Source organism: Rhinolophus sinicus, chromosome 11 (assembly GCF_057876585.1).
Source record: "Rhinolophus sinicus isolate RSI-liver-muscle chromosome 11, RSI-T2T, whole genome shotgun sequence".
Classification (NCBI taxonomy): Eukaryota; Metazoa; Chordata; class Mammalia; order Chiroptera; family Rhinolophidae; genus Rhinolophus; species Rhinolophus sinicus.
The window spans coordinates 3,061,970-3,086,204 of NC_142511.1; the positions used below are offsets into that span (position 1 = coordinate 3,061,970).

General features: G+C 46.2%; 2 protein-coding genes across 3 annotated transcripts in view; one reads left to right on the forward strand and one right to left on the reverse strand.

The window, feature by feature from the left end:
* MPZL1 (myelin protein zero like 1) overlaps positions 1 to 24,235 on the forward strand; it is a 28,492-nt gene continuing 4,257 nt past the window's right edge. The window contains exons 1-5 of one of the 2 annotated variants that reach the window (XM_074322185.2): positions 1 to 239; positions 14,247 to 14,413; positions 17,073 to 17,286; positions 18,010 to 18,142; positions 20,550 to 20,652. In XM_074322185.2, the coding sequence (XP_074178286.1) occupies positions 146 to 239; positions 14,247 to 14,413; positions 17,073 to 17,286; positions 18,010 to 18,142; positions 20,550 to 20,652 (711 nt within the window). In that variant the 5' untranslated portion in view covers positions 1 to 145. The remainder of the gene's footprint in view (positions 240 to 14,246; positions 14,414 to 17,072; positions 17,287 to 18,009; positions 18,143 to 20,549; positions 20,653 to 24,235) is intronic. The other variant, XM_074322186.2, reaches the window with a different exon arrangement.
* The window catches only part of ADCY10 (adenylate cyclase 10), a 73,912-nt gene continuing 59,405 nt past the window's right edge, over positions 9,729 to 24,235 (reverse strand). Inside the window, exon 33 of the mRNA XM_088801549.1 lies at positions 9,729 to 9,873. Coding sequence (XP_088657675.1) covers positions 9,748 to 9,873 — 126 coding nt within the window. The 3' untranslated portion in view covers positions 9,729 to 9,747. The remainder of the gene's footprint in view (positions 9,874 to 24,235) is intronic.

The following is a 24,235-nucleotide window of genomic DNA, read 5'->3' on the forward strand; positions in this document are numbered from 1 at the left end:
CGAGCGCCACTGCGGGGCCACAAGCGGGGGCGCGGCGCGGAGGTGCCACCGGGCGCGGCGGCGGCGGCGGCGAGGTGGAGCCCCTACCCCGAGCCGAGCGAACCTCAGTGGGGCCCGGGGCGCGGCGGCGGGGCTGTAGCGGAGGATGATGGCCGCGCCCACCGGGGCCGGGGCGGTGATTGCGGCCCCAGACCGCAGGCGCTGGTTGTGGCCGGTGCTGACGGCGGCTCTCGGGCTGTGTGAGTGCGGCCGGGCCGGGGCGGGGGCTCCGGAGTGGCGGGGACCCGGGCCGCACTCGCGCCTCGCGGGGATCGGGGCCCTGCGCGCTGGCCCCGCGGTGGGGCGGGGGCGCGGCCTGCGCGCTCGGGGCTGGGGACCCGGTTCGCGGGAGCGCGGCCCGCGGCGGGCCCGGAGGCGCGGCGCCGCTGCCCCTTTCCTGGATCCCCGCGTGTGGTGTGGGGGAGGCGGGATGCCCTACCTGTGGCGTCCTGGGGACCGTGGGGGGAGCGGCCCTGCCCTGCGCTCCCGCCGAGTCCCCTGCGCTCTCCGCGCGGTGACCCCGGGGCGCCCAGGCCCGCCTGGGATCCGGGTCGGGAACCCCGGTTCTGCGTTCTCCACCTTGGAGAGGTGGTGGAATGTCCCAGGGTTTTCATCGGTGAGGCCTTTGTTGGTTCGGTTCCTTGTTTTCAGCGACTGTTTCGCTTTGCCGAGTAAGTTCCATTTCCACTTCCCTCCAATCCATTTTTTAAGCCTCGGTGATTGAAGAGTCCTGCGGTCTTATGTGTCTCATCTCTGTAGTCTGCAGAGCACCGAGGAGAAATTATTCAGGGTTAGGATGCCGAGAGCTGGGTATACCACTGAAATGACTGGCTTAAAAGAATCCCGTCAAATCCAAAATTCCAGACAGGCTCACCCTCGTTTGACAAGACATAGGACTTTAAAAAAGCACATTTTTCTTTTTAGAAAAAAAAAAAAAAAAATCACTTTTTTTTTCCGTGCAAAATTTCATGGGTTAAACAAACTTCCGCTAAACCTAGGCTCGATTTATTGAATTGGATGAGTTGTTTCATGGACATCTGAAGTGGTCTCTGCCATAGGACTTTTTTGTGTTGTTGCTTGAAGCAGAATGCTTGTTGCAGTCTCAGGATGTGGTTAAGTCAAGGTTATTCTAAAGAGGGTCAACTTGTAAGAAACACGTAGACTTTCATTTCTTTTGTTTTGCAAAAATGCCAGTTGCATCACAGTATACTCATTAATTCCTTTCTTGGGAAAGTCCTTACTGTAATCTTGAAACCAGGAAAAACATCATTTAACCTATGATTCCAAGGGTCATAAAGTATAAATGTAAAAATCCCCTTACCTTCTGGAGGTTGACAGATGAAGATATATTTTGCGTAGCTGAGATTCAGTCCATTCTGTATAAATGTCTCATCTGAGAAGAAAGAGGGTTAAAAGTGTGGGGGATTTTTTTTGGTTGGTGATAGTGGTTATATTTGTGTTTTAAGTGAACAAGTAAGAAATAGACTACATCTAAAGTTTCTCGGAAAGCTTGTGTGCTTCGGAGAGAATCGTTATGCAGGAGGGGTCAGACATTGCTATTGAGAACAAGACTGTCAAGTTGATCTTAATGAAACTCAGTATTAAAAGTAGCAGAACTGAAAAACTACACATTAACGGATAGTAATACGAAAAGATCACTGCAATGATATCGACATATACCTTGGCCATACCTAGCTCTTCAGTAATGAAAGCTGAATGCTGGTATGTGAAAATCAGCATCTGATGTTGTTAGTTAGTTTTAGAAAAATATTGAATGTTTCTTCTTGCCAAGTCACCTTTTCCTGGTCACGGATACTGTACATAGCTGTTCACGTTTTACAGGAAACCTTCTTGAGTTTGATCTAGGTACTGTTATTCAGCAAACATTTACTAAGCACCTTTTAAGTATTAAGCACCAAAAGTATTCTAGGAAGCAGATTCCTGCCCTCACTTAATTAACAGGTCAGCAGGAGAAGCACAGTGTCATAAGCAATGTAAGAAGTCTTTCAATAATGGTGTGCTGTGAGAGCACAAGAAGATCATCATCTCGGACCAAGTTCAGGCCACTGGAGAAAAGGGTGCTTAAGCTGTGTAGGCACGGGGGGAGGAAACAGTATAGACAGAGTCATGAATGAATGTGTTGGTCGGTCACTGTGGTGGGAGGTTGGAGTGTCTAAGAGAGAGGGTGAGAGTTGAGGCAGGACAGCCAGCGGAGGCACTAACTCACAAAGGACCTCGTTTGTCTTTGGTAAGGCTGGATTTTATCCTAAAGGCTGTGGGAAGTCCTGCGAAGGACTGCAGTTGTGAAGGATGGATTAGAGTGGTGTGAGGCTGAAGACACCAGAGGGTGATTGTAACAATCCAGCGGGATATGAAGGGAGAACACACTGGTGAAAGTGAATTTGATAGGGCTCGGAAATTGATTTGACGTGGGCTTGAGAAAGGAGTTGTGTAAGACGATCCTAACTAAGGTTTGGGGCATATTTTTGGAAAGGGGGGCTTTTCACAGAGGAAGAGTATGGGCTGAGAGAACAGGAGTGTTGGAGAAAGATGCTGACAAAGTTTCTTTTGCATATGTTGAGTGTGAGGGGCTGCTGAGACATCCCAATAGAAGTGGGCAGGTGACAGTAGGGTGGATGGTTCTGGTTGGAAATACAGATTTGGGAAGCTTTATGTGGATAGTAATTAAGACTACGGATTGCTTGAATGAAGTCACCAAGGGAGAGTGTATTGAAGGAAATAACAGAGGGCCAAAAAGACAGAGCTGTAGGGTATAAAAAGCCCCCGAGAAGGAAGCTTGAGGAGTAACAGAAGAGCTTCCCAAGAGCCAAGACAGACCCAGGACAGGAGACTGTGTGTCTTGGAAACCAAGTGAGGGTGAAGGGGTTTTTTTGTTTTGTTTTTTAATTTTTTTTTTAATTGGGTAACTGTGTTTTTTCCAGGACCCATCAGCTCCAAGTCAAGTCGTTGTCCTTCCATCTAGTTGTGGAGGGCACAGCTCAGCTTCAAGTCTAGTCACCGCTTTTAATCTAGTTGCAGGGGGTGCCGCCTACCATCCCATGGGGAATTGAACCAGCAACCTTGTTGATAAGAGCTCGCGCTCTAACCCACTGAGCTAACCGACCGCCCAGAGGGTGAAGTTTTAAGGAAGAGAAAGTGGTTAATGGTGTCAGATAAGAGAGATTGAATATGATAAGAATTCACTGGATTTGGCAATTGGGGTGTCCTTGGGGACCCTGTGCCAGTGTCTCACGTTATCCTCCAGCCACGTCCAGGTTATAAGTGGTATATACCTTTCTCCAAAGGGTGTTGCTGGGAAATACAGGTAAAGGACTCAGGTTCCTGAGAGAAAAGGGTGTTAAAAATGCAAATATTTGAAATCTTCCAACTGGCTAAGAAGAGCAGAGAGAAAGTGAGTAAGTGAGTAGTAATTAGGGAGAAATTTTCAAATAGCTTATGCATATATTATCTACATAGCTAGATAGATACAGATGATATGTCTGTCTGTCTATCGATCGACCAATCGATCTTTCTATTTATCTTTTTTCAGCCAGGTATAATTCCTGTTTCTTTGCTCATAGGAATTTGGACATAAAACTAGGTTCGTGTAATATCTTTTGCTCTTCCCTCGTTTATTGAGTGCTTACTATATGCCAAGCCTCTGTGAAGCAGTCTGCATGCGTATCTCACCTACTTACAACTCTGTGTGATTGCTGTTGTTATTCGTTTCACAGAGGAGGATGCTAAGATTCAGAGGGGCTGTGTAACTTGTCCAAGGTCACCTAGTAAACACATGGTGGAGCTGGGCCTCCAACTCCAAAGTGTGTATTTGGAACCGCTCTGCTGTGTTGTAGAATTTCTCTTTCGTAACCTCCAGCCACTTTAGGGGAGGCTTCCTGGCTGCCTTCAGTGTTTACAGAGAGTCCTTTCACTGTCCCAAGGCATCCCCGATGTCCTCCTCTGTGTGGTGACGGTTGTGCCAAGAAGCCCGATGCTTACTGATGCCTATGGAGGGACAAAGCTGCCGTTTGGAGCCATCCTTACTGTAGTGCAGAATTGGTGCCACCCACACGGACTGCTCCTGGCGGGGGAGGGGGGTGTTAAGGGTGTGGTCTTCACTCTCACTCTCCTGCTGCTCCCTCCTGATAACCCAGCACCAATCCTTTCCACTGAGTGGCTGACACCCTACTAGGCTCAGGACGGTTCCTTGCCCTCATCAGGAGGCACTGCTGTGGAGCAAGCCGCCGAGCCTTACCCCTTTGCCTCGAACTTTGCATGCTCCAAATACAAAGTATCAGAGATACAGAGATATAGCCCCATGTATCTCTCCTTTCCTAATTGGGCCTCCCCTTCACGCACTGGCCAGTGTCCTCATGGTTTCCCGCTGTCCCTCGTGCCTTTCTCTCAGTCAGTCACTCGAGACAAAACTTAGCATCATGGAGTCCTTCCTTTCTCTCGTCCCCTTCCCAGGATTTAGTCCGAGCCCTGCCGATGTGCACCTTCTGTTTGTGAGTCCAGCTCTTCCTGTGCCAGGTCAAGCGCCAAGCATTTTGGTCCAGGTTACTGCTGGAGCCTCCTCATGGGTGCCCCCAGGGCTAGTCATGTTCCCCTCACGTCAACCCTCTCAGCTGTTGCCCGAGGGGTCTCTCCTGGGCAGATTTAGCCGTGCTGCTCTTCGGCTGAGACTCTCCATGCCTCCCCACCATCTCTAGGATAAGCTCAAGCCCTTAGCTCGATGCATGTGTCGTTTTTCTTACATTTCATTGATTGTTTGCAACCTTTCTGCGTGGTAATCTGTTTTGTCTCTGCTGTTTTCACCCTCCGTCCTGATTACCCTTCTCCCCGTGTATTTACCTGGCTAGCCCTGTGTAGCCTTCCCTTCTCAGATGCAGTCCCATCGGGCAGACTTCCCTAGGCAGGGCGAGCGAGCACCCTGCCCCTCAGCTTCCCCCCATCACTTTATCGCAGATTGGCTTTTTATATGATCGGCTCTCTAAATGCAGGAACTGTGCCTTGTGCGTCTTTGGGTCTCCACTACTTAGCACAATATCTGGAACGCAGTGTGTTTAGTCAGTCCTTTGGGAAAAAATCTTCTAAATGCCACTTTCCTCTTTCTGTTTCTTCACATCTCCGCCCAAAGATCCACATTTACCGTGTTGCCCTGCTTAAAAGTGGTGCCCACTTTGCACAGGGTTGGGTCCCAAGTGCTCAGCCTATGTCTTCCACATTTTGTTTTTCAATTTTTATTAGTTTTTTTTTTAACCACACCAGCGACATAGGCTGGGGCGCAAGATCGCAAATGCTCCACGTTTTCAACTTTACAGTTTTCTCCTGCTCCAGCCAAATTAATCTGTATAATTCATTTGCAAACATCATCTCATGTTTTTCTCTCTCTGCAAAATGCCCTTCCTGTGTGTCTATCTTGATTCTTCTCAATTCCAGGTCAAATTCAAGTGCCTTTCCTCAAATTTAGTCCATTTGCTACTTTTAGGGGGATGCTTTCGTAGGAACATTCTTTGGGATAAGGTGGTATAAACAGGAAATAAAACACAGACCCCACGGCATGTAGTCCGTGCTTGGACGGCTGCGCTGCACTGCGCCCAGACCGAGCACACAGTAGGTGCTTAGAGTTTGCTGTATACATCCTTGCGGACGTGTATGTGTGTATGTGTGGTACCTAATGAGACTGCCCCCCCATAGCATCCAGCACATATTAGCTATCCAATAAATGAGTTGTCTCATTGATGTTATTACCTTTTTTTGTTTTGTTCTAACAAAGCCTCCATCTCAACAGGGAGGGGCCGATGTTTCCATTCCTCTCTCATCTTTTACTTCCTGTCCAGGGGTGAGCATTTACACTCTGAACTCTTCCTGGCAGGGATAAATGGGTGCTGGTTAACTGGACTCTTTCGCCAGATTTTTCTAAGAGTCAGAGCTTGACTGGGGTTTGGTGTCCATTTAAGGGCAAGCTGGTTTGTTTCATTTGTTTTAGGAAAAAAAAAAAAGGTGCGTATACGTTTCGTTAACCATAACTTCACATTACAGGAATCCTAAAAATTCAGCAGTTATCAGTCTGTTTACTCCTTCAGTGTTCTTTGAGAGCTATCTGACTGCCAGGAAGTCTCCTATATGTTGGACGCACAGAGACCAAGTAATATGGAGCTTCCCCCGTGAAGGAGTCTGGTGAGGAGTTTGGGAGGATTGCAGTCACACCGCCTAAAAGATTTTGCTTCTCGCGGGAAGGTGTCGCCTCTGTAGACTGCAGCCCCAGAGAGTGTACAAGAAATACCGGGTCGTGGGGCAGAAGAGGCGGTCCAATCAGATCAGAGAGGGCTTTCCCGAAGTCGGGTTTGAGATTCTGCAGGGTTTCAGAGGTGGGCCTCGTTCCAAGCCGAGTGAGTACACGCATTGTGTGCCCAGAGGCATGCCCATTGCGTGGCATATTGAAGAAGTAGGTGCCAGCTGATACCAGCTCACCAGCCACAGCCCTCACCTAGTGAAAAGCAAGCAAAGGGGGACGTTACCTTGAAAAGCCTAATGTTCCATGCTGAGGAACGGGGCTTTGGGGAGCAGTGGGGAAGCTTTTAAACTAGGTTCAAAATAAGAAATTGGCGTGGACAAGTCAGCATTTTATTAAGAACCTGCCCAAAGAAGAGACGGGCAGTGGCTCTGAGAGCCCTTATCCACACCTCTGAAAAGGACGAGGTGTTTCCTTCCCCATAAAATTCACTGCCCCCCACCCCCCGTGTGTATGTGGTTAGTCTGTGTCTAGCTTCAGGCTGCCATGGCCGCACACTCTGGTTGTATACCCCTTACCAAATTCGAACTCAAAAACCAAGCAGAGCAGTGGTTTTCAGGCTCTCTTCGCTAGATTCCCAGGGGGTTCTGGCAACCGTGCTTTTGAGCTTCCAAATGTCTGGGGTACGTTTTGTTTGTTTCTGAGGTATCTTTTTAACCATTAAGATAATTATAAAGAACAGCACGCACAGATCCAAAGTAATATACGTAATCCAGCTTCTTTGCAGACCACTGGCACGTTAACCGCGGCAGTGGGTGCATTGTTTAGAATACAGCAGATTTTTGCAATTTCTGTGTTTGCACTTAAACTCTTAAGTGTGTGATTAAGAAGGTAATAGAGCACTGCCCTCATCTTTTGAAAAAGTGAGGTCCATGCACGTGCACTAATATATATTTCACGAGTCAGTGTACCTGTCTAGATAGTGGTTACAAGTTTAGCATCACCTGAGGACCCTTTAAAAGCCCTGATGCCCCGGCCACACTCCACACTGATTAAATCAGAAGCCCTGGAGGTAGGGGCAGGAGCCCGGCATCAGTATTTTTTAATAGACTTTATTTTTCACAGCGAAACTGAGAGAAGGCTTATATACCCATATGCCGTGTACCCATATTCCCCCAGCCCCCGCTCCTGCGTGTCTCCCTCATTATCCCCATCCCCACGGGAGCAGCCTGTTTGTTACGGTAAATGAGCCTACACTGACACGTCACCACCCAGAGTCCATCATTACGCTAGGTAGAGTCACTCAGTGTGGAGCATTCTGTGGGTTTGGACCAATGTGCAGTGACATGTATCCACCATTACATCACCATACAGAGGGTTTTCGGGAGTCTCAGTGGCATCAGTGTTTTTTGAACGCTCTCTGGGTGGTCCCCCTGTACAGCCAAGGTTGAGGGCCAGTGTGCTTGCTGTATTGTAGTTCCCGGACTGACTTATTGTAAGTTCTGAATGCCTCTTGTCTGACTTGCAGGTGAAAACTATCTTAATCTCCTTTATCCCTTGGGTTGGTTTCCCATAAGATTCTGTTTGAAGAAAGGATCCTGTTAGAGCTGGATAGTGAGCATAATGGAAAAAACAACCACACTGGGCTTTGGAGTCAGACGGTTCTAGATTGAACTGTTGGCTTCACGTTGGCTAAATGACTAGGGCAAGTTTCTTCGCCTATCTGAGCTTCTAGCCAATGGATAATACCCAACGGTGTTGTTGAAAACTAATAAATGTACCATCATTTAGTGGTGCTCAACCCACAGTAAGCACTCAACATGTGGTCATTTTCCATTGCTCTGTTTCTTTTTGCCCTGTTTTGGAGGCAAGGAACACCCTTCTTGGCCATCAGCCATGGGCATATCCTTTCCAATCTCTTGTTCTGTTGTTGCTCTAGTATTTTCTATTGGCCTTTTCTGGTTTGAATTTTGGTTCAGGTATCTTCTGACATACGGTAGACCTTCTGATAGGATTTGAGAGCAGGGGAAGGTAGATTTAAGGTCCGGTGGTCTTTTGCTTGAATAGAGTTTTCATATGCCACTTCAGCACCTGGGAAGTAGGACGCATGAGCATGAGCACATAAGTCTGTTATGTATCAGATAAGAACGCCCCCGGAGCTCTCAATGTGCGTTCTTCATGCCGAGCATTTCAGTCCACGGTAACCTGTCAGAACTAAAAGGATCTGACTTCTTACCGAGAGTTTCGCATTTTCATCTGCTTGCTAAGAACCGAGAAATGTTTGGACTCGATACAGAAGACACAGTTCAGGTTGACCACACCTGTGGCATGTGGTGACTGCTTGACTTTGGTCTTGAGTGGATGTCCTGGCTGTGGAAAGTCTCTGCACCTGCGCAGCCAGGGCCACTGCACTTGTCCCCACGAGACTGTCCGTCCGGTAAGGGCAGAGGCTGAGTCCCAGCATGGTTTGCAGGAATGAATGGTTGATTGAAAAAAGGAAAGCAGTCGCAGGAAAGAACGCGGAACAGTACATACACAGAGGAGGGCAAAGAAGCAATGCCAGGGCCTCATGGAGTCAAATGATTAGTTCAATCACTGGCCTGATTCAGGGCCTTTTGAATCGCTCTCATTTCAGAAACAGAAAGATCTTTGTTGGTGCAAAAAAAGGTTGAGGATAGAGATGTGGCCAGCTGGTCATCCATCATGAGTGGAAGAAATTGACTCTGAGAGGAATTTGGTGATCCTGTGGGTTCGGAAAAGTACATGGACTTTTGTGTGGAACATTTCAAAAGATGAGTCTCCTTTGGGATTCCCTCATCCAAATAGGAAGACGGCTCTCGGAGGAAACCTACCTGAGCTGCCTCTGACATAGTGTCAGCGTTCAAACTTGACCTTGAGTAATCTCTGCAAACGCCGTTTGTTTGGGGGCCTTCTAGTTAAGCCATTTGTGGTGAAGTATGTCATTTTTCTGGCTTAGCTTATCTGAGTTTTGTTGGGTACCTTTTATTCATTCGTTCATTCATTCATTTCAAACAATATTTGTTGAACACACGACAAAAGGCAGGCATTTGTGAGGTAACGAGAATGTAATAATGGACGGGGTGGACACAGTCCCTGCGCCGTCCTGGCTGCCGACAGTCGGTCATTCCACAGAGTGAAGACGCCTTGACAAGGGAGGGTCAGGATGGGGCAGGAGGAGGCGCAGGGTGCGGCGGATGCCAGGAGGAAGTCACTTCCAGACTGAGGCCTGAAGCGTAACTTCAGACAAAGAGTGTCAAGGACTGCGTTCCTGACAAATGAAAAGCTTAATTTATTAGGATTTAGGGCTCACTGAATAGAGCATATGTTCGGAGCCTCCCCTTACTTTGTGCCGTCCAGCTACGGGAGATCCGACAGAGCCCTGACTGCTGGAAGGAGGGCGCCCACTTCTGCTGCCGGGTGGGCCTGTTCTAGGAGGGCTGTGAGGTCTCCTACCTGACATCTGCGTTGTCCCACTGACGCTCATCCTCAGGTGGCTCTGCTTCATCCAGCCTGGTGTTAGGCATCCCCGTGGACACTGTGAGGGCAGCACGGTCTGAGGCTTTCCCGGGAGCATTCTGGAATCAGAGAAGTCAGTCTTATCTATCACTTGACTGATGTCTGCCTTTCTCTCTTTAAAACAGCAGTTTGTATTATGAAAAATAAAATACAGAGGGTGCCCCCCCAAAAAATGTATACACATTTTAAGAAAGAAAAAAGCTGTATTCAAATTGTAATACTCAGGATATACCGATCACAAAAGATGAATCCAAGTCATGTGCATACATTTTTTGCCCCTCCCCCGGTATCTATGAGAGAGAAAGAGAGAGACAGTCAAGTGTGTGTGTGCGTACAGTTTTCAGAGGAAACCTTAAAATGAGCCCCAGTGCCCTCACCACTAGCCTAGGAAAGTAAGCGTTACCCTCAGTGTGTACCTTTTTCATCCAGCCCCCTCCACCCTGTTCCAGTCATAACCACTGGTCTGAATTTGGTGTTCAGTGTTCTCTTCTGTTTGTCTCTTTTAGTATGATGTAAAAAGTCATATTCATGCTTGTGTTAGGACATACTACAGAATCAGACTATCACTGTACCAGCAGCAAACGGGGTAGGCCAGAAAGCTGTTTAAATAAACGGCATGCCTGTACTCTTTGAAGCAGGAGCATATACAACCAACATCAAAGCGTTTCAAAAAACGCTTTAGAAACAAAAGCCTTCTTTCAATTTCAAGGAGAACCTTAACAGGGTTTGTTCAAAAGATGAGGCTTTTACAAACGGGATACTACAAATGGACCCAATAGTCACACAACAAACAATTACTTCATCAGGTAACAGTTTTATTTGTTCTTTTTTCAAGTTCTTTTTATTGGGGACAGTGTGTTTCTCCAGGGCCCATCAGCTCCAAGTCGTTGTCCTTCAGTCTAGTTGTGGAGGGCGCAGATCAGCTCCAAGTCCAGTCGCCGTTTTCAATCTTAGTTGCAGGGGGCACAGCCCACCATCCCATGTGGGAATTGAAGTGGCAAAGGTGTTGCTCAGAGCTCGCGCTCTAACCAACTGAGCCATGCGGCCGCCCCTGATAACAGTTTTGAACACACCGTCCAGACTGTGAAAGTGTTTATTCGCTTGAAATAATGCTAGCCCAGTGTATTGCAAATGATTTTATGGTGTGAGAGTTTGAATTCCCTTGGAGTCACATCATCTTGACACGTTAGTGGGAAGGCATTCTGTTATATTACTTCAATAATTCAAACTATTGAAGTAGATCCTGTCAGGAACTAGCCTCGTAGGCAGACCGCTCCTGAATTTGCCTTTTTCTTTGTGGTTGTGATGAATGTTGTTTTGTGTTCGCCATCTGCTTTGCTTTGGCCTAAACGGTGTTGGTTCTCCATCCAAAACAGAAGAAGGTCCAGCTTTGGGTGTCATATTTGACCCCTATAGAAAGGACCCCTGGGAAGTTAATGGCACAGACTTTTTGATAACTTGTCAAATGATTTTTCAGACTCTTTTCACTTGAATTGGTCTCCTACAAGGAAGGGCTGTTTTTATTTGTTTTCTCGCCCTTTGAACTCTAGAGTAACTTAGCTAGATTCCTTACCCAGGAAGAAAGTTAGTTCAGATCCTGTTACCATTTTGAAGTTTATATGTAAGTTAATATGTAACTCAGAATCCAAAGTTGGCAGGATGTAAAAATATTTGTACATTGCTTAATCTTTTTATTTCATTTCGTTTCTGTTTTTACTCCTGAGGCAATTGATTTTTTCCAGGATTCAACAGGAGACGTTTCCCCCCATCTGTGAGTTACTTTTCACAGCAATTTTTACCACTATCCCTTAATTGTAAATCTTAGGCCTAGAAGAAACCTATTTACTATCTTACCCGGACTGGATTCCAGTGGGCAGGGAGGAGGCCCGGTGTAGATGCAAACAATAGCTTCTCTACATTCAGTGTTCCTTGCAGTTGTATCTTTAGCCATTTTAACGAGCCCCTACACAACTCTCTTTTATGACTCTAAAGACGCGCCATGTGAATTCCACGGTGATTTTACTATGTATTTCCATAACACTCCTCCTAGTCACTTAAAAAATAAAGTCTGGACAAAGCACACCATTCCCAATTGTTTCAGAGACCAGTGAACTCATCTCTTGCTTGAGCTGCCTGGAATGGAGTCTGAGAGACAAACCTGTGTTTAGTCGGTCTTGTTACCCACACAGGAGAAACCTACCGACACCATGTAAAAAAAAGTGGTCGGAAAGCACTGTACGGGGCTCGGTAAAAGCCGCGGGGGTCTGTTACGTGCATGGTGAGCACAGGCAGTTTTAAGCAGGGGCGTCCCCTGAGCACCTGGCTCTCAGCGTTTCACACGGTGGATCGATCCCTCTTCCCCCATCTCTCATGCATCACGATTGCCCGAGGCACCTCCAGCCTCTGTGCTTAATAGTCTCTGTACTTGGGGGCGCTCATCACAGGCCGAGGAGACAGGTGACCGGGGGGCTGCTGCAGCGTGTGTGAGGGGAAGCTGGGAGCGGAGGTCTGCGGGGTGGCCAGGAGTTAGTCATGCCGGCTTCCCGGGCCTGTGAGGACTAGGACCTCGTCCTGGCTGGTGTAGGAAACCCTGGAGGGTTTTGAGCAGAGGGGTGGTAAGATCTGACTTGCATTTTGACAAGATCTCTGGCCTCCCTGTGGAGCGGTTGCAGGTAAGTGGGTGAGGGTGGAAGCAGCTTGAGAAGCCACTGAGATAACCCGTCAACCATGGTGGTGGCGTGGACCAAGACGGTGGCGTAATTAAGTCTGTCTTCAGTAGGTTGTCTAAAAGCCAGTTAGGGATTTGGTTAGTCTCTTTGGTCAGAATTCTGTGGCTCTAAACCTGGACCCGTGGCCTGCTTCCGTCTTTGTATCACATCTCAGGGTAACAGTCTTGCCAGCAGGCCATGTGGCAGCACTGGTTGGAGAAACTTTATTTACTGACCTTAAAGACCGTGCCTTTCCTTGCAGTGCTCGTCACTGTGGAGAAAACGGGTTGAAATCACAGAGTAAATAAGGGTTTCAAACCAGAGCTGCTTCCTGGAATAAACTGGTTACGTCGTCCAGTCTGTGCTCCGTCCTTCATTTTTGAACTCAAGTGCCCCCGGGGCTGCTTTTCTGCCTACCCACAACAGCAAGGGACGCCTTTTGTTTGCTTCTTGTGTAAAAGAAGGGCTTGTTTTGAGGTTTGGACCACAAATAATAATCCATTGTTCCCTATAATAATAATCCACCCTCTTTAGCAGAAAAAATCTGCTTGATGTAGTGTGGCTATCAGTTTATTTAAAAGAATAGCCAAAAGTGCCCATTGTGTCCTGAGAATAAACATTTGGAAGATGGTTGGCAGAGCTGGGGGAGTACTCTCGGTCTCCTTGGCCTGGACTCAGAGTTGAGACCTCGGGAAGAAAAAATTCTGAATATGACCCTCAGTCCCGGGTGACAATAGCCCTCCTTATTCTGCTCATCTGTTACATTCTAAGAATAATTGGAACGCTGTAGATATGGATTCTCTCGAAACTATTGCTTTAACAAATATCTTATTTTGAAGATGGGTGTTTTTATTCTTTTCTGTATTAGCTCTCATTGTTTCCAGTCTTAGGCCAAGTAAGTTTTTTTTTTTCCTAACCTTCATTTAGTCCATGAAAATGCCTCTTTTTGAGTGAAGATTATTTAATTTCAGCAGCAATCCTTAATATTTCCTGTGGTTGCCTCTGATTATAGATCTTAAAAAAAAGAGTTGTTTTTCTATTCCAAGTGATAGACATTTTAACTACTACTCCCTGGGCTTAGGCTAACTGAAAAAACTCAGAGGGTAAATGAAAATGTGACCCAGTGTGGTCAGCTATTTCCCGAGTACACATGTATCTAGCAGACTGAAATCAAATGGTAGGTAAGATTCCACTAATGAAAGTAAGATATGCAATTTCTTTTGCCTTAAATCCTTTCTAGGAAAAGGTTCAGTTAAATAATAAACATGGCTTTAAAATGAAGTGATATCTTATCTAGAATAGTTTTCATTGCTTTAAATATGGAGAAGTTCAATGTCCGTTCAATTGAAATGTAACAGGTGAATGTGAGAACTATTTAAAGAAGTAAAGATATGGCCTCCACATTATTAAAAACAGACCATCAGAGAAGCAAACCAAGCCGTCCTTCAGTAAGTGAATGGATAAACTGTAGTACTAGTAAAAATATCGTCTTATTAAAACAACAATAACAGCAACAAAACCCCAGCCCGTCAGCAGCGTATCCAGTGTGTCAGAAATACTGGCTATAGAATATTCTGCTGGGAATGTATCGTACACAATGGCAGTGGCTTACTGTATATTTCTAGTAATTTTCTTATATCTTTTCTCTGTCACCTCTGCTGAATGTGCACTGTGGTAGTCATGCTAAATGCCACGCTGAAGCTTTCCTATTCCTCTCTCTCCAGTGACCACTGGCGTGTCGGCCTTGGAGGTATATACGCCAAAAGAAATCTTCGTGGCAAATGGCACCCAAGGGAAGCTGACATGCAAGTTCAAGTCTACTAACACCACCGGGACACTAACCACAGTCTCCTGGAGCTTCCAGCCAGAGGGGGCCGACACCACCGTGTCGGTACGAGTGTTTCTCTGCTCTTGGCGAGTCCTACCCCTCAGGCTTCTCTCCTGGGGTCGTGTAATTAGTGATCTGTTCTTCTGATTGTTCACTTCCAGACCCAGTGAGTTTGGCATCTGTGACAGACTTCGGGGCCCTTCTCTTGCATCAGACTCTCCAGGAAAAAATAAGTTCGGCATCTCTGACATGCCGTTCATTTCCTTGGGTCTATGGCTCACGCCTTGCCATCCCCCCAGTTCTTCCTCCATCACGTCCCACTTGGGAACCGATCTTTTCCGCAGAGCAGCCCTGACTGACCTTGTTGACTCAGATCACGATTTATCCTGCATGTTTTCAGCCTCCACCTGCCCCATGTTATTCGTATTTCTTTTGAGTATTCTCTCTCTCTCTCCACCCCTTTCTGATTTAATTATGAGTTTCTTGATTTACCCTAGAGTCCATATGATTCAGCAAAATTCATTGGGCGTTTGCTGTACAGTGAGTCTGTAGGGTCTTCAGAAATGTGTAAAGCAATCTCTGCTCTCACTCAGGGAGTAATTAGGAGTAAGAATGGCATGTCAGTGACATCACTGTAAGGTGAGCAGCAGAACAGAAATGCAGGGCCAGAGGGTTGAAAGGAAGGTTAGTCAGTAACGAAATGAGTGCTGGGTATGCAGTGGGTGCTTATTAAACATGGACTCTCGTCTGTAAAGTGGAGATAATAGAACGTTCCACAGAGGGGTGTTAGGCGTGTGAGCATCTGGCAGGCGAGTCTCACCTTGCAGGGCAGTTAAGAGCATCAGAGCATCGTTTTCCACGGTTGTTTCATGTTTCTGCACATCTTGCCAGCAGAGACACTGGCTGCCCTCCTTGTGCAGTGATTAGCCTGGGAAGACAGAAATGGAGTGTTGTCTGGAACAGCGGACAGGTTTGCTTACTCTCCAGTATAGTAGACATAATGTCTTCCTTTGGGGCAAAGGTCAGGTGGACTTTCTGCCCATTATAAAAGATGCGGGTTCCCTCAGCTTGGGGCTCAGCTGTGACACAAAGCCTCTGTGTGCACAGCATCCACCTGAGCCCCTCCAGGCCATCGTGTGGGAATTGAGGGGCAAGCGCCACAGACAAAAACCTGCCGCTGCCTGTGTCAGAAGGAATCAGGTCCTTTGTCTCCAAGTCTTCTTCACGGGAATGAAGACTTCACGGGAGTCTCGTGTCTTCTGCCAGTGTCTGTGAACCTGTGGCAGACTTGCAAGGAGGGTGACAGCTCAGAGCCTTCAGAGTTCTTAGCAAGCGTGCCAGGGATGTTAAGCTCAGGGTACATGTTTCGTAGATGGTTATCCTTATTACGATGCGCAGTTGTTCTTTTTCAGTGGTCATTTGGGCATTGTGGAGGCTGGATCAGAGGAGCTTGAGGCCTGGGACGGACGAGCCCATTGTCCAAGATGACGAGGGCATACGATCAGGGTTGTCAGTGGGAATTAAATAGAGAAGAGAGGAATTTAAGAGGTAGGATTGATAGGCTTGGGAGATTAATTGGGTGGGAAGGAGGAAAGAGGAATCCAGGATTCCTCCAAATTTGTGGTTTAGGAGATTGGATGTAGCCGTCAGTCAAGATGAGAGACGCGGGTAGATGAAGTTCACAGGAGAGCGGGACAGATGGGGGGCAGGGGTCGCTGGGTGGTGAAGTGAGAAGGCAGCTGGCTGAGGAGCGTTCCTGCTCAGGGGAACACTATGGGTGGGGAGAAAAGTTTGGGAGTTAACAAAATAGAGACGGCCAGTAAATCTATAGGAATGGATGCGATTGCACAGGCGTTTGTGTGCTCAGAGAGTTCTGAATTGTCCTGTTTGAATTGCCAGTGGAACTCTAATGCTGATTTCTCTCCCTAGCCCCACTGTCACCCCAGCCATGAAAGTCATCAAGCTTCCAGCTGAGCTGCTTGGATTGAAGCCAAGATTAGGATAGCTCCACCCCACCCACCTACACCTCCCACCCCCACAAGGCAGCGTTCCCTCCTTCCCTGGTCCTGGGTTTGGCAGTTCCCGAGAGAAATGAGTTCCTTTGCAGTCTTAGGGGAGAATGAGAGTGGAAAGGGAAAGGGATTGAAGCTTGAACCTTCAAAGGCACACGAGAACATTTTGGGTTGTCTGAGCCGTGTTCCTTTGTTCCATGGGAAACTAAGTAAGAGGGAGAAGCCCATCGGATTAACTGATCTGTGATACTCAGGCTTCTGTCTGTATCTTTATGGTAAGCTTTGTGAATTAAGACCGAAACCTTTGCTCTCACTGGCTCCATCATGGTGTCCTGGCAAGAGTGCTGGCTTGGCAAACGGTCCTGACTTTGACACTGCATCACCACCTATTACCATGGTAACCGTGGGCAAGGGGCTCCTTTGAGTCTCCATTTCCTCATGTGTAAAAATAGGGGTGGTATTCGCTATCTCACTGGGATATCGAGAGGATTACGGATGATACACGAGTTTATTTCTTCAACTGAAACAGTATTGAGCCGCATGATGTCTAAACTCCTGTCTGGCTTAGATTCCACGCGAGATCTATAACACAATGTGTTTCTTTCTGCGTGAAGTCTTTTTAAAAGAACCTTTCACAGCATGCCTGCTGTAGAGCTCAGAACTTCTGCCTTTGAGAATAGCTCATGTATTCTTTTTTTTTCTAATTGCAGTTTTTCCACTACTCCCAAGGGCAAGTGTACCTCGGGAATTACCCACCATTTAAGGACAGGATCAGCTGGGCGGGAGACCTCGACAAAAAAGATGCATCGATCAACATAGAAAATATGCAGTTTATACATAATGGCACCTACATCTGTGATGTCAAAAACCCTCCGGACATTGTCGCCCAGCCAGGACACATTCGGCTCTATGTTGTAGAGAAAGGTACTTCCTGAGTATTTTTGCGGTAATGATGTAGTCCCCTTTATCTCGTGTTTAGTTAGAGAAGAAGAGGTGCATTTCAGGTTGTGTTTGAAGGGACTATTTTTGCCATATAGCTGTGCCCTCCTTTACTGTGGACCTGGGCTCTACCACACATGCCTGGGGACCGGGCACTGCTGCCCGTTCCAACCGGAGCGGCCGGTCTCATCTCTCCATTTATAAACCAGCTGTTGGAAGCTCACTGATCTGACTTCAGCAGCGTTAATTTTCAGTGTTAATTAGAAGCAAGACCACATTCACTGTGGTTGGATGGGCCGAGCAGTGGGCAAGAAGCTTAAGACTGTTTTGATATTTTCTAGGAGAAAGTTTCAATGTTTGCAGAAACAGAACAGCTGTTTCTTCCCTTTTTTGAGACTAAGCAGGAAATGCAGGTTGTGGTGTCTGGGTTTGCTCTGTTGGAGAGTAGCTCAAGGTCACTTCCCGTCCCCAGTGTTCCTTTCATTTTACTGCCTCGAGAGGGATGGTGTGCGGCGACATGCCTAGTTGTGGAGTTCATTCTTTCTCAGCTGATATTTGGGTGCCTTCACTTAGATACTAGGATCTCATACTTTGGATGATAGCGGAGGGTGTGATAACTGCTAACGGGAGCCACTTGCTTATCAATCTAATCAGATTCCCTTTCTTTGTCGCGATGCACCATAACACTATTTTGTTCTTTCTCTCTAGAGATTTTGCCCGTGTTTCCAGTTTGGGTGGTGGTGGGTACAGTGACTGCCGTGGTCGTGGGTGTCATCCTCCTCGTCACTATGGTGCTGGCTGTCCTCTACAGAAGGAGAAACTCTAAACGGGATTACACTGGGTACGAACCACGGCCTTTGCGGGGAGGGCTGGAGGGAAGGAATCAAGTGTTATACGAACGTTGATATTTTTTATGGAAAAAGAATTGTGAGGAATCAGCTTTCGTGCCAGAATCGGGCCGTCTCCTTAGGAGGTGTTCCGACTCGCACAGGCAGAGCTCAGTGGCCTGCGAGGACGTGTGGGACACGACACTAATCCCTATTTTACAGTTTCTTTCCCAGGTTTCGTGCCGTGAACTGGTCAGCAGTCTGAGCTCTGTGTTTCAATACCATCCACTCTGCCGTGGGCAGGGTTAAGCCACAGACGTCACTTACCCGATTTAAGGGTTTAACGTTCAGCTCTTGGCAGGCATCTCACAAGGTTCTTGTTTGCAGTTAGGCAAATATAAAACTAGTCAAGAAGAGCTGTGCTGATAAACGACATCACACCCCCCCCGCCCCCGTGCAGTGACACAGGGCTTCTTCTTTTTATAGTTTTGTTGGCAGTTGTGTGGCTTTGATCACCCTTGAATGCATGGCTGGACTCATTTAAACTGGGGTACTGAGGGTTGGACACCAACATATACCAGCAGTAAAGAAAAGTCGACTGTCTTTGTTTATGGCTTCTCAAAGAGAACACACTTGAGCACAGGGTGTGTGTCTAATTGAAGGACCTTCTCTCTTCCCCACTCCAGCTGGAAGGCTAACCACATAAGCTAAATAAGACACGCGGTAAGACAGAGTGGAGGCGGGATTCCAGCTGACGTAGCACGAGCACGGGCTTCCCTTACCCACCCCGAGGGGTCTGTGCTCTGAGGCTTGCGTGCCCTGGACTCCTGGGCTGGTGGACGGTGGGAACCTCTCTCTCTGGGCTCTGCGGCTCTAGTTTTTAGGAGTGCTGTGTTTTAACGAGTGTGAGTGTCAAACTCAGATCCCACTGGCTTGGAATGCCTCTGTTCTGCTGACTGTCTAGCCCCTTGCATGGTGAGTGTGTTTTGATGACCTGTAACTGGAGTGTTGGTTTTCAACCCGAGACTCATCCAGGGTGCTGACATGCCAGTGTCTGTAGTTCTTGCTTTGGGGTTAATTGAGGGGCAGAAAAGTGTGCTGTAGAATGCTGCATGGCCTGGTTAACGCTGCTCTTCTTCTTCCTTTGGTTTTTTCTCCCTCCCCCGCCTTTTCTACCTTGGTGTCCTGGGATCAGGTCCTGCTAATCTTCCACTTCTTAAGAAAAGCTGACATAGACGACACACTGGGCCTCTAACAGGCCTGGGTCTCCTCTTCCACTCCCACTAGACACATGGTAACTAATCCCATTGCCCATTGCTGTTAATAGTCATGTGTGTGTATTCAGCTCATGTCCCTTGTTGGCAACTAACCGACTAGCTCTGAGCTAACACAACAGCTATTATGGTCTGTCCACGAATATGTCACGTGTCTGTGTTAGAAACATGTTGTCCTAGTGTCCCAACAAAATGGGGTGGTCAGGTTACACAGAGGTTTATGATTATCTGAGTATATATGTTCATTGTATAAAATGCCTTTGTGTGTATGTGTGTGTGTGTGTGTATGTGTGTGTGTGTGTCATATATGAATTTTATTATTAATGATGGAGACCCCTTTGTATTAGAATATGTGTCAAACCATTTTGGTTTGGGGTATATAAGCCCCATTTCAGAGAAGGCACAGTTAGCAGAATGCGTTGTATGCTTTGCTCTTAGCAATGACACTTTAAATGTGATCCTCCCCAAACTCTAAAGATTTAAACTATATATATATATATATATACATAAAAGACATAAGATCTATTGATGATACATTCCTAATGAGTTACCTCCTGGCATTCACTTTCCCTGATTTACTTATGAGCTCGGCCTTGTTAAAGACTCCTGTGCCCCCCAAAAAAGTTCAGCCTGTGTGACACGGCACTCTGCAGGGGAAACAAAATATAGGGAACTAGGGATTGGAAGGCATGAGATGGTCAAGGCTATGACCCTGGATGTGCATCTGTAGTTTTTGAAATACATTCCGAAGATGTATTTGATGACCACAAAAGTGAATTACCATCAAGAAGGTATAGCTGTGCCCTTAAACCTTCATCCCTAAGGAGGGTTGGTTGATGGCAGGGGAAAAAGACAAAGCACCAAAGGATAAATCATAGCCGGAATCCCAGCCAGCAAACATCATTATTGTAAACTGGGCAAGGAGCTTACACCACACCGGTGTCTGTACCTCCCCCAGCAGTGACTAAAGATCAGGGATAGAATATTGCTTCAAGATATGTGATTGTTTTGATGCCCATTGTTTTGTTGTGTTTTGTTTTTATACATCTGCCGCTTGAGCTTGTCATCACTTGCATTTCTGTTTGTTTCCACTTATTTAAAAAAAAATTGTTTTTTACATTTGTTCTCCAAATTGCCAACTTATCAGCTGCAGCACATCAGAGAGTGTGTCACCGGTTAAGCAGGCTCCACGGAAGTCCCCCTCCGACACAGAGGGTCTAGTAAAGAGCCTGCCTTCTGGATCTCACCAGGTAACGGCTGACTGCGGTTCTGCCCACCATGCCGTGCTCTGCAGCTGGGGGCTGTGTCACTGTCCTGGGCACCGGAAAGAATACTGAGCCGTGACAGAGAAAGAGTGCGAGACAGATAGACAGATGGAAACAGAGAGACAGAGGGATGTAAAGAGGTTTTTCAGGAGGACCACACGCAAGTATGTGGAGAAGAGTCTGACCTGAGTAAAGCTTTCCACTAAACCATCACTAACACACTGTTTACTCACAATGTGGCTGCTGTGGCCCATGTGGAATTAGGAGGTGGCTTTGTCAGATGTAAAAGATTCTTCTTAATCACTCAGGGAAATAAATCCAGTGAACTAGATTCCATCTTGAGGTGCTTTATGAGACAAGGAATTAGTGGGGAAACGTTGATCTGGGTGTTGATAATAAAACAAAAATGATTTTGTACGGCTTCTCTAGAAGCATTTAGATGGATGGTTGGCTTGATGAACGAGGAGAGGGTTTGGTGTCTACTTCTGGTAGAAAGCACCGAAGACAAGTAACTTCTATTTGGGATGCAGCACACACTCTAGCATCGTGGCTAATGTTGGTTTTGGCTATGCTCTCGTAACTCTAATTGTGCCATGGCAGAAATTCCATAGCTCAGTCCCATTCTCTTCTTCGGGGGTGGAAAGCATTCTAAGGAATTTGGCTTGTCATTGCTTTGTCCCAAGGAGGTGCTTTGTGGGGGCAGATGGATTTAAGAGGAAGAAAAGAAAAGAACAGTGTTTTGTGAAAGAAGTGCCCATAGGCTCACTCCACGGTTTTTATGTGTGGTGAGGAAACTGGCACTGTGGTGATGGATTTGTCAAAGCTCGTAGTCAGGGAGCAACAGCACTGGGGCTCGGACAGCACGCTGTGTGGCACAGCACCAGGCTCACCGCTTATTCCTGTTCTGTCTGTCTGTCTGTCTGTCTGTCTGTCTGTCTCTAGCTCTGTCTTGGTCTCTCTGATTAAATAGTGTCTCTCAGATACCTCAGGGCACTCATTTGGACTGTGAGTGGAAATGGGGTTGTGGAAAAAGCCGTGAGCGTTGCAGACAGATGTCACATCTATGGAAGCCTTGGGAAGTCTTTCTTCTGCCCTTGAAGTGCTATGTATGGGCGTTGCTCATGTGTTGAAAACAAACTAGAGAGATAAAAAAGATGGTTGTTGGACACTGAAAAATCAGGTTGCGTATGCAGCACGGTGATGCCTGAGCAGAAGGAAACCAACCAGGGGAACCCCAGTTACTGCTTTGAGACATTTTCCAGACTGAAGTGCCAGGATGGGAAACGGAGACACAGCTCAGTTGTCTCACTGAGTTGAGGAGGCAGAAGTCAGAGTTTGGGGAGGCCAAGGCGACTGGGATTTATGAGGTACCAGAGTACCAGAGAAGAAGTGGCACACACAGAGGAAGAACCACCCGAAAAGCAGTAGTTTGTACCAGGCCTGGCGCTCACACAGTTGGTATTCCTAAAATCCACAGTGGAGAAACCTCTTAATATTGGTTGGGGCCCTCAGAATGATGCCTTCGTAATGGGGCTAAGTTAGTACCAGGATGTGGACCCATCATAACAAAGCTTTCAATAAAAGGAAGCCTTTAAATAATAAAATTAATCTAAAAGTATTTTAGCTGCGAGCCAGAAAAATCCAACACTCCTTACAAGAATACAACAAAACCTAGCACCCAACAATGTAAACTTCACATTTCTAGCATCAATCAAAAATTACTGTGCATACAAAGCAGCAGGAACATACAATATATAACCAGAAGAAAAATCAATCAATAGAAACAAACCAAGAAATGACCGAGATGATGGAATTCGCAGACAAGGACTTTAAAACAAGTCTTATAAATCTTACAAAGAAACTGAAGGATATAAAGGAAAGCTTTACATAATGAGGAGAGAATTAGAAATATAAAAAAGGCCAAAATGGAATTCCTAGAACTGGAAAAAAATTGAATGGCGTAAACAATGGATTAGAGTCTACAGAAGAAAAGATCAGTAAACTTGACAGCAATCGAAACTGTCCAAAATGAAGCATGAAGAGAAAGACTGGGGAAAATGAACAGAGCTGCAGTAATAAGCCCGTGGACACTATCAAGCAACCTGACTCGAGTCAGAAGGAAAGAGAGGGGAGTGAGAAAATAAATTTAAAGAACTAAACAGCCAAACACTTTTCCATTCTTTCAGCCATTTCTGCTGGTGTTTATCTTCATATTTCTAAATAATTGTATTATATTGCTACTTCTAGATGTTGTTTTAGTTTCAGTTTTAGATATTATTTATTGACTCCACATTAGGAAAATGGGAATTTAGTTCTTTATCCCCCCCAGCCCTTCTGACCTTCAGATCTCTGACCTCCAACACTGTAAGATAATACATTTGTTTTCAGCCTGTGTAAAATGGTTTTTAGTCTCCCTCGAGCTTGATTGATAATCTGGGTGGGTAGGATTCCAGGTTGGAAATCATTTTTCTTCAGCATTTTTAGGCATTGCTAACTTTTCCAGCTTCCAATGCTAAGTTGATACCGATTCCTGCGCCTTTGTGTGGGACCGGCTCTGTTCCCCTTGCCTTAGAATGGTTTTTATTCCTTGTGTTCTGAAATTTCATAAAATTGTGGGTCTGTTTTTATTCACTGTGTTGGCTACTCAGTGGGTTCTTTCAATCCGAAAGCTATGCCCTTCGGTTTTAGGGTATTTTCTTCCATTACTCTTGGACATTTTCCTCCTTTCATTTTCTGTTCTCTCTCTTGGAAATTCCCATTAAGAGTTGGAACATCTCACACACCAATCCTTTAGTTTTCTTTTTTTCTGTTTTGCAGGTTTTGTTCTGCTTTCTAGAAAATTTCTGCAACTTTATCTTCCAACTTTTATTGAGTATTTAATTTCTGCCTGTCTTTTTTTTTTCAAGACCTATTTCTTATTTTCAGATTAAGATATCCTATCCTTGTTTTCATGGATGCATTGCCGTATCTTTGAGCATATCACTTTTTCTTCTGTTTTGTATGTGTGGGTTTTTTTTAATGTTTTCTTCTGTTACTTGCTTTTGTTGTTTCTTTTGAATTCCCTTTTTTGCTCTTATAATTTCTGTCTTTCTGTCTTAGATGCTTTCCTCAAATGCCCAACTCTCCTTGGTTCTCCATTCACATTTAAGAAACTCTTTGTGTAGAAAGGTTACTGGGTTCTATTGTTTGTATGAAGTGCTGGCTTCTATTGGAACATCTCTAAATGTGAGTTGCTGGGGGTCTTTTCTCTCAGGTGGGTTGATTTCTCTGGAAAGGAATCCTTTGATTTCCTGCGTGGGAGTTGAGCAGAAGAGAGAGGAGGGCTCGCTGTTCAGGAAGTGGGACTTGCCCACTTTGTTTTGAGGGCTGACGCCTCACCTTGCTGTCCCTAGTTGGAGACTGGCTTGTTCTCCTCAGAGTAAACCCCCAGGGTCCTGCCCAGGCCTGACTGTATAGCATTTTCTAGAGATCAGTGAGAAGTAATTCAACCATTATGTCAATTTGTTGTCTTTTTTCAGCATTTGCAATATAACACCAGATTGGCATTGAGATGTAGGAAGTTACATAA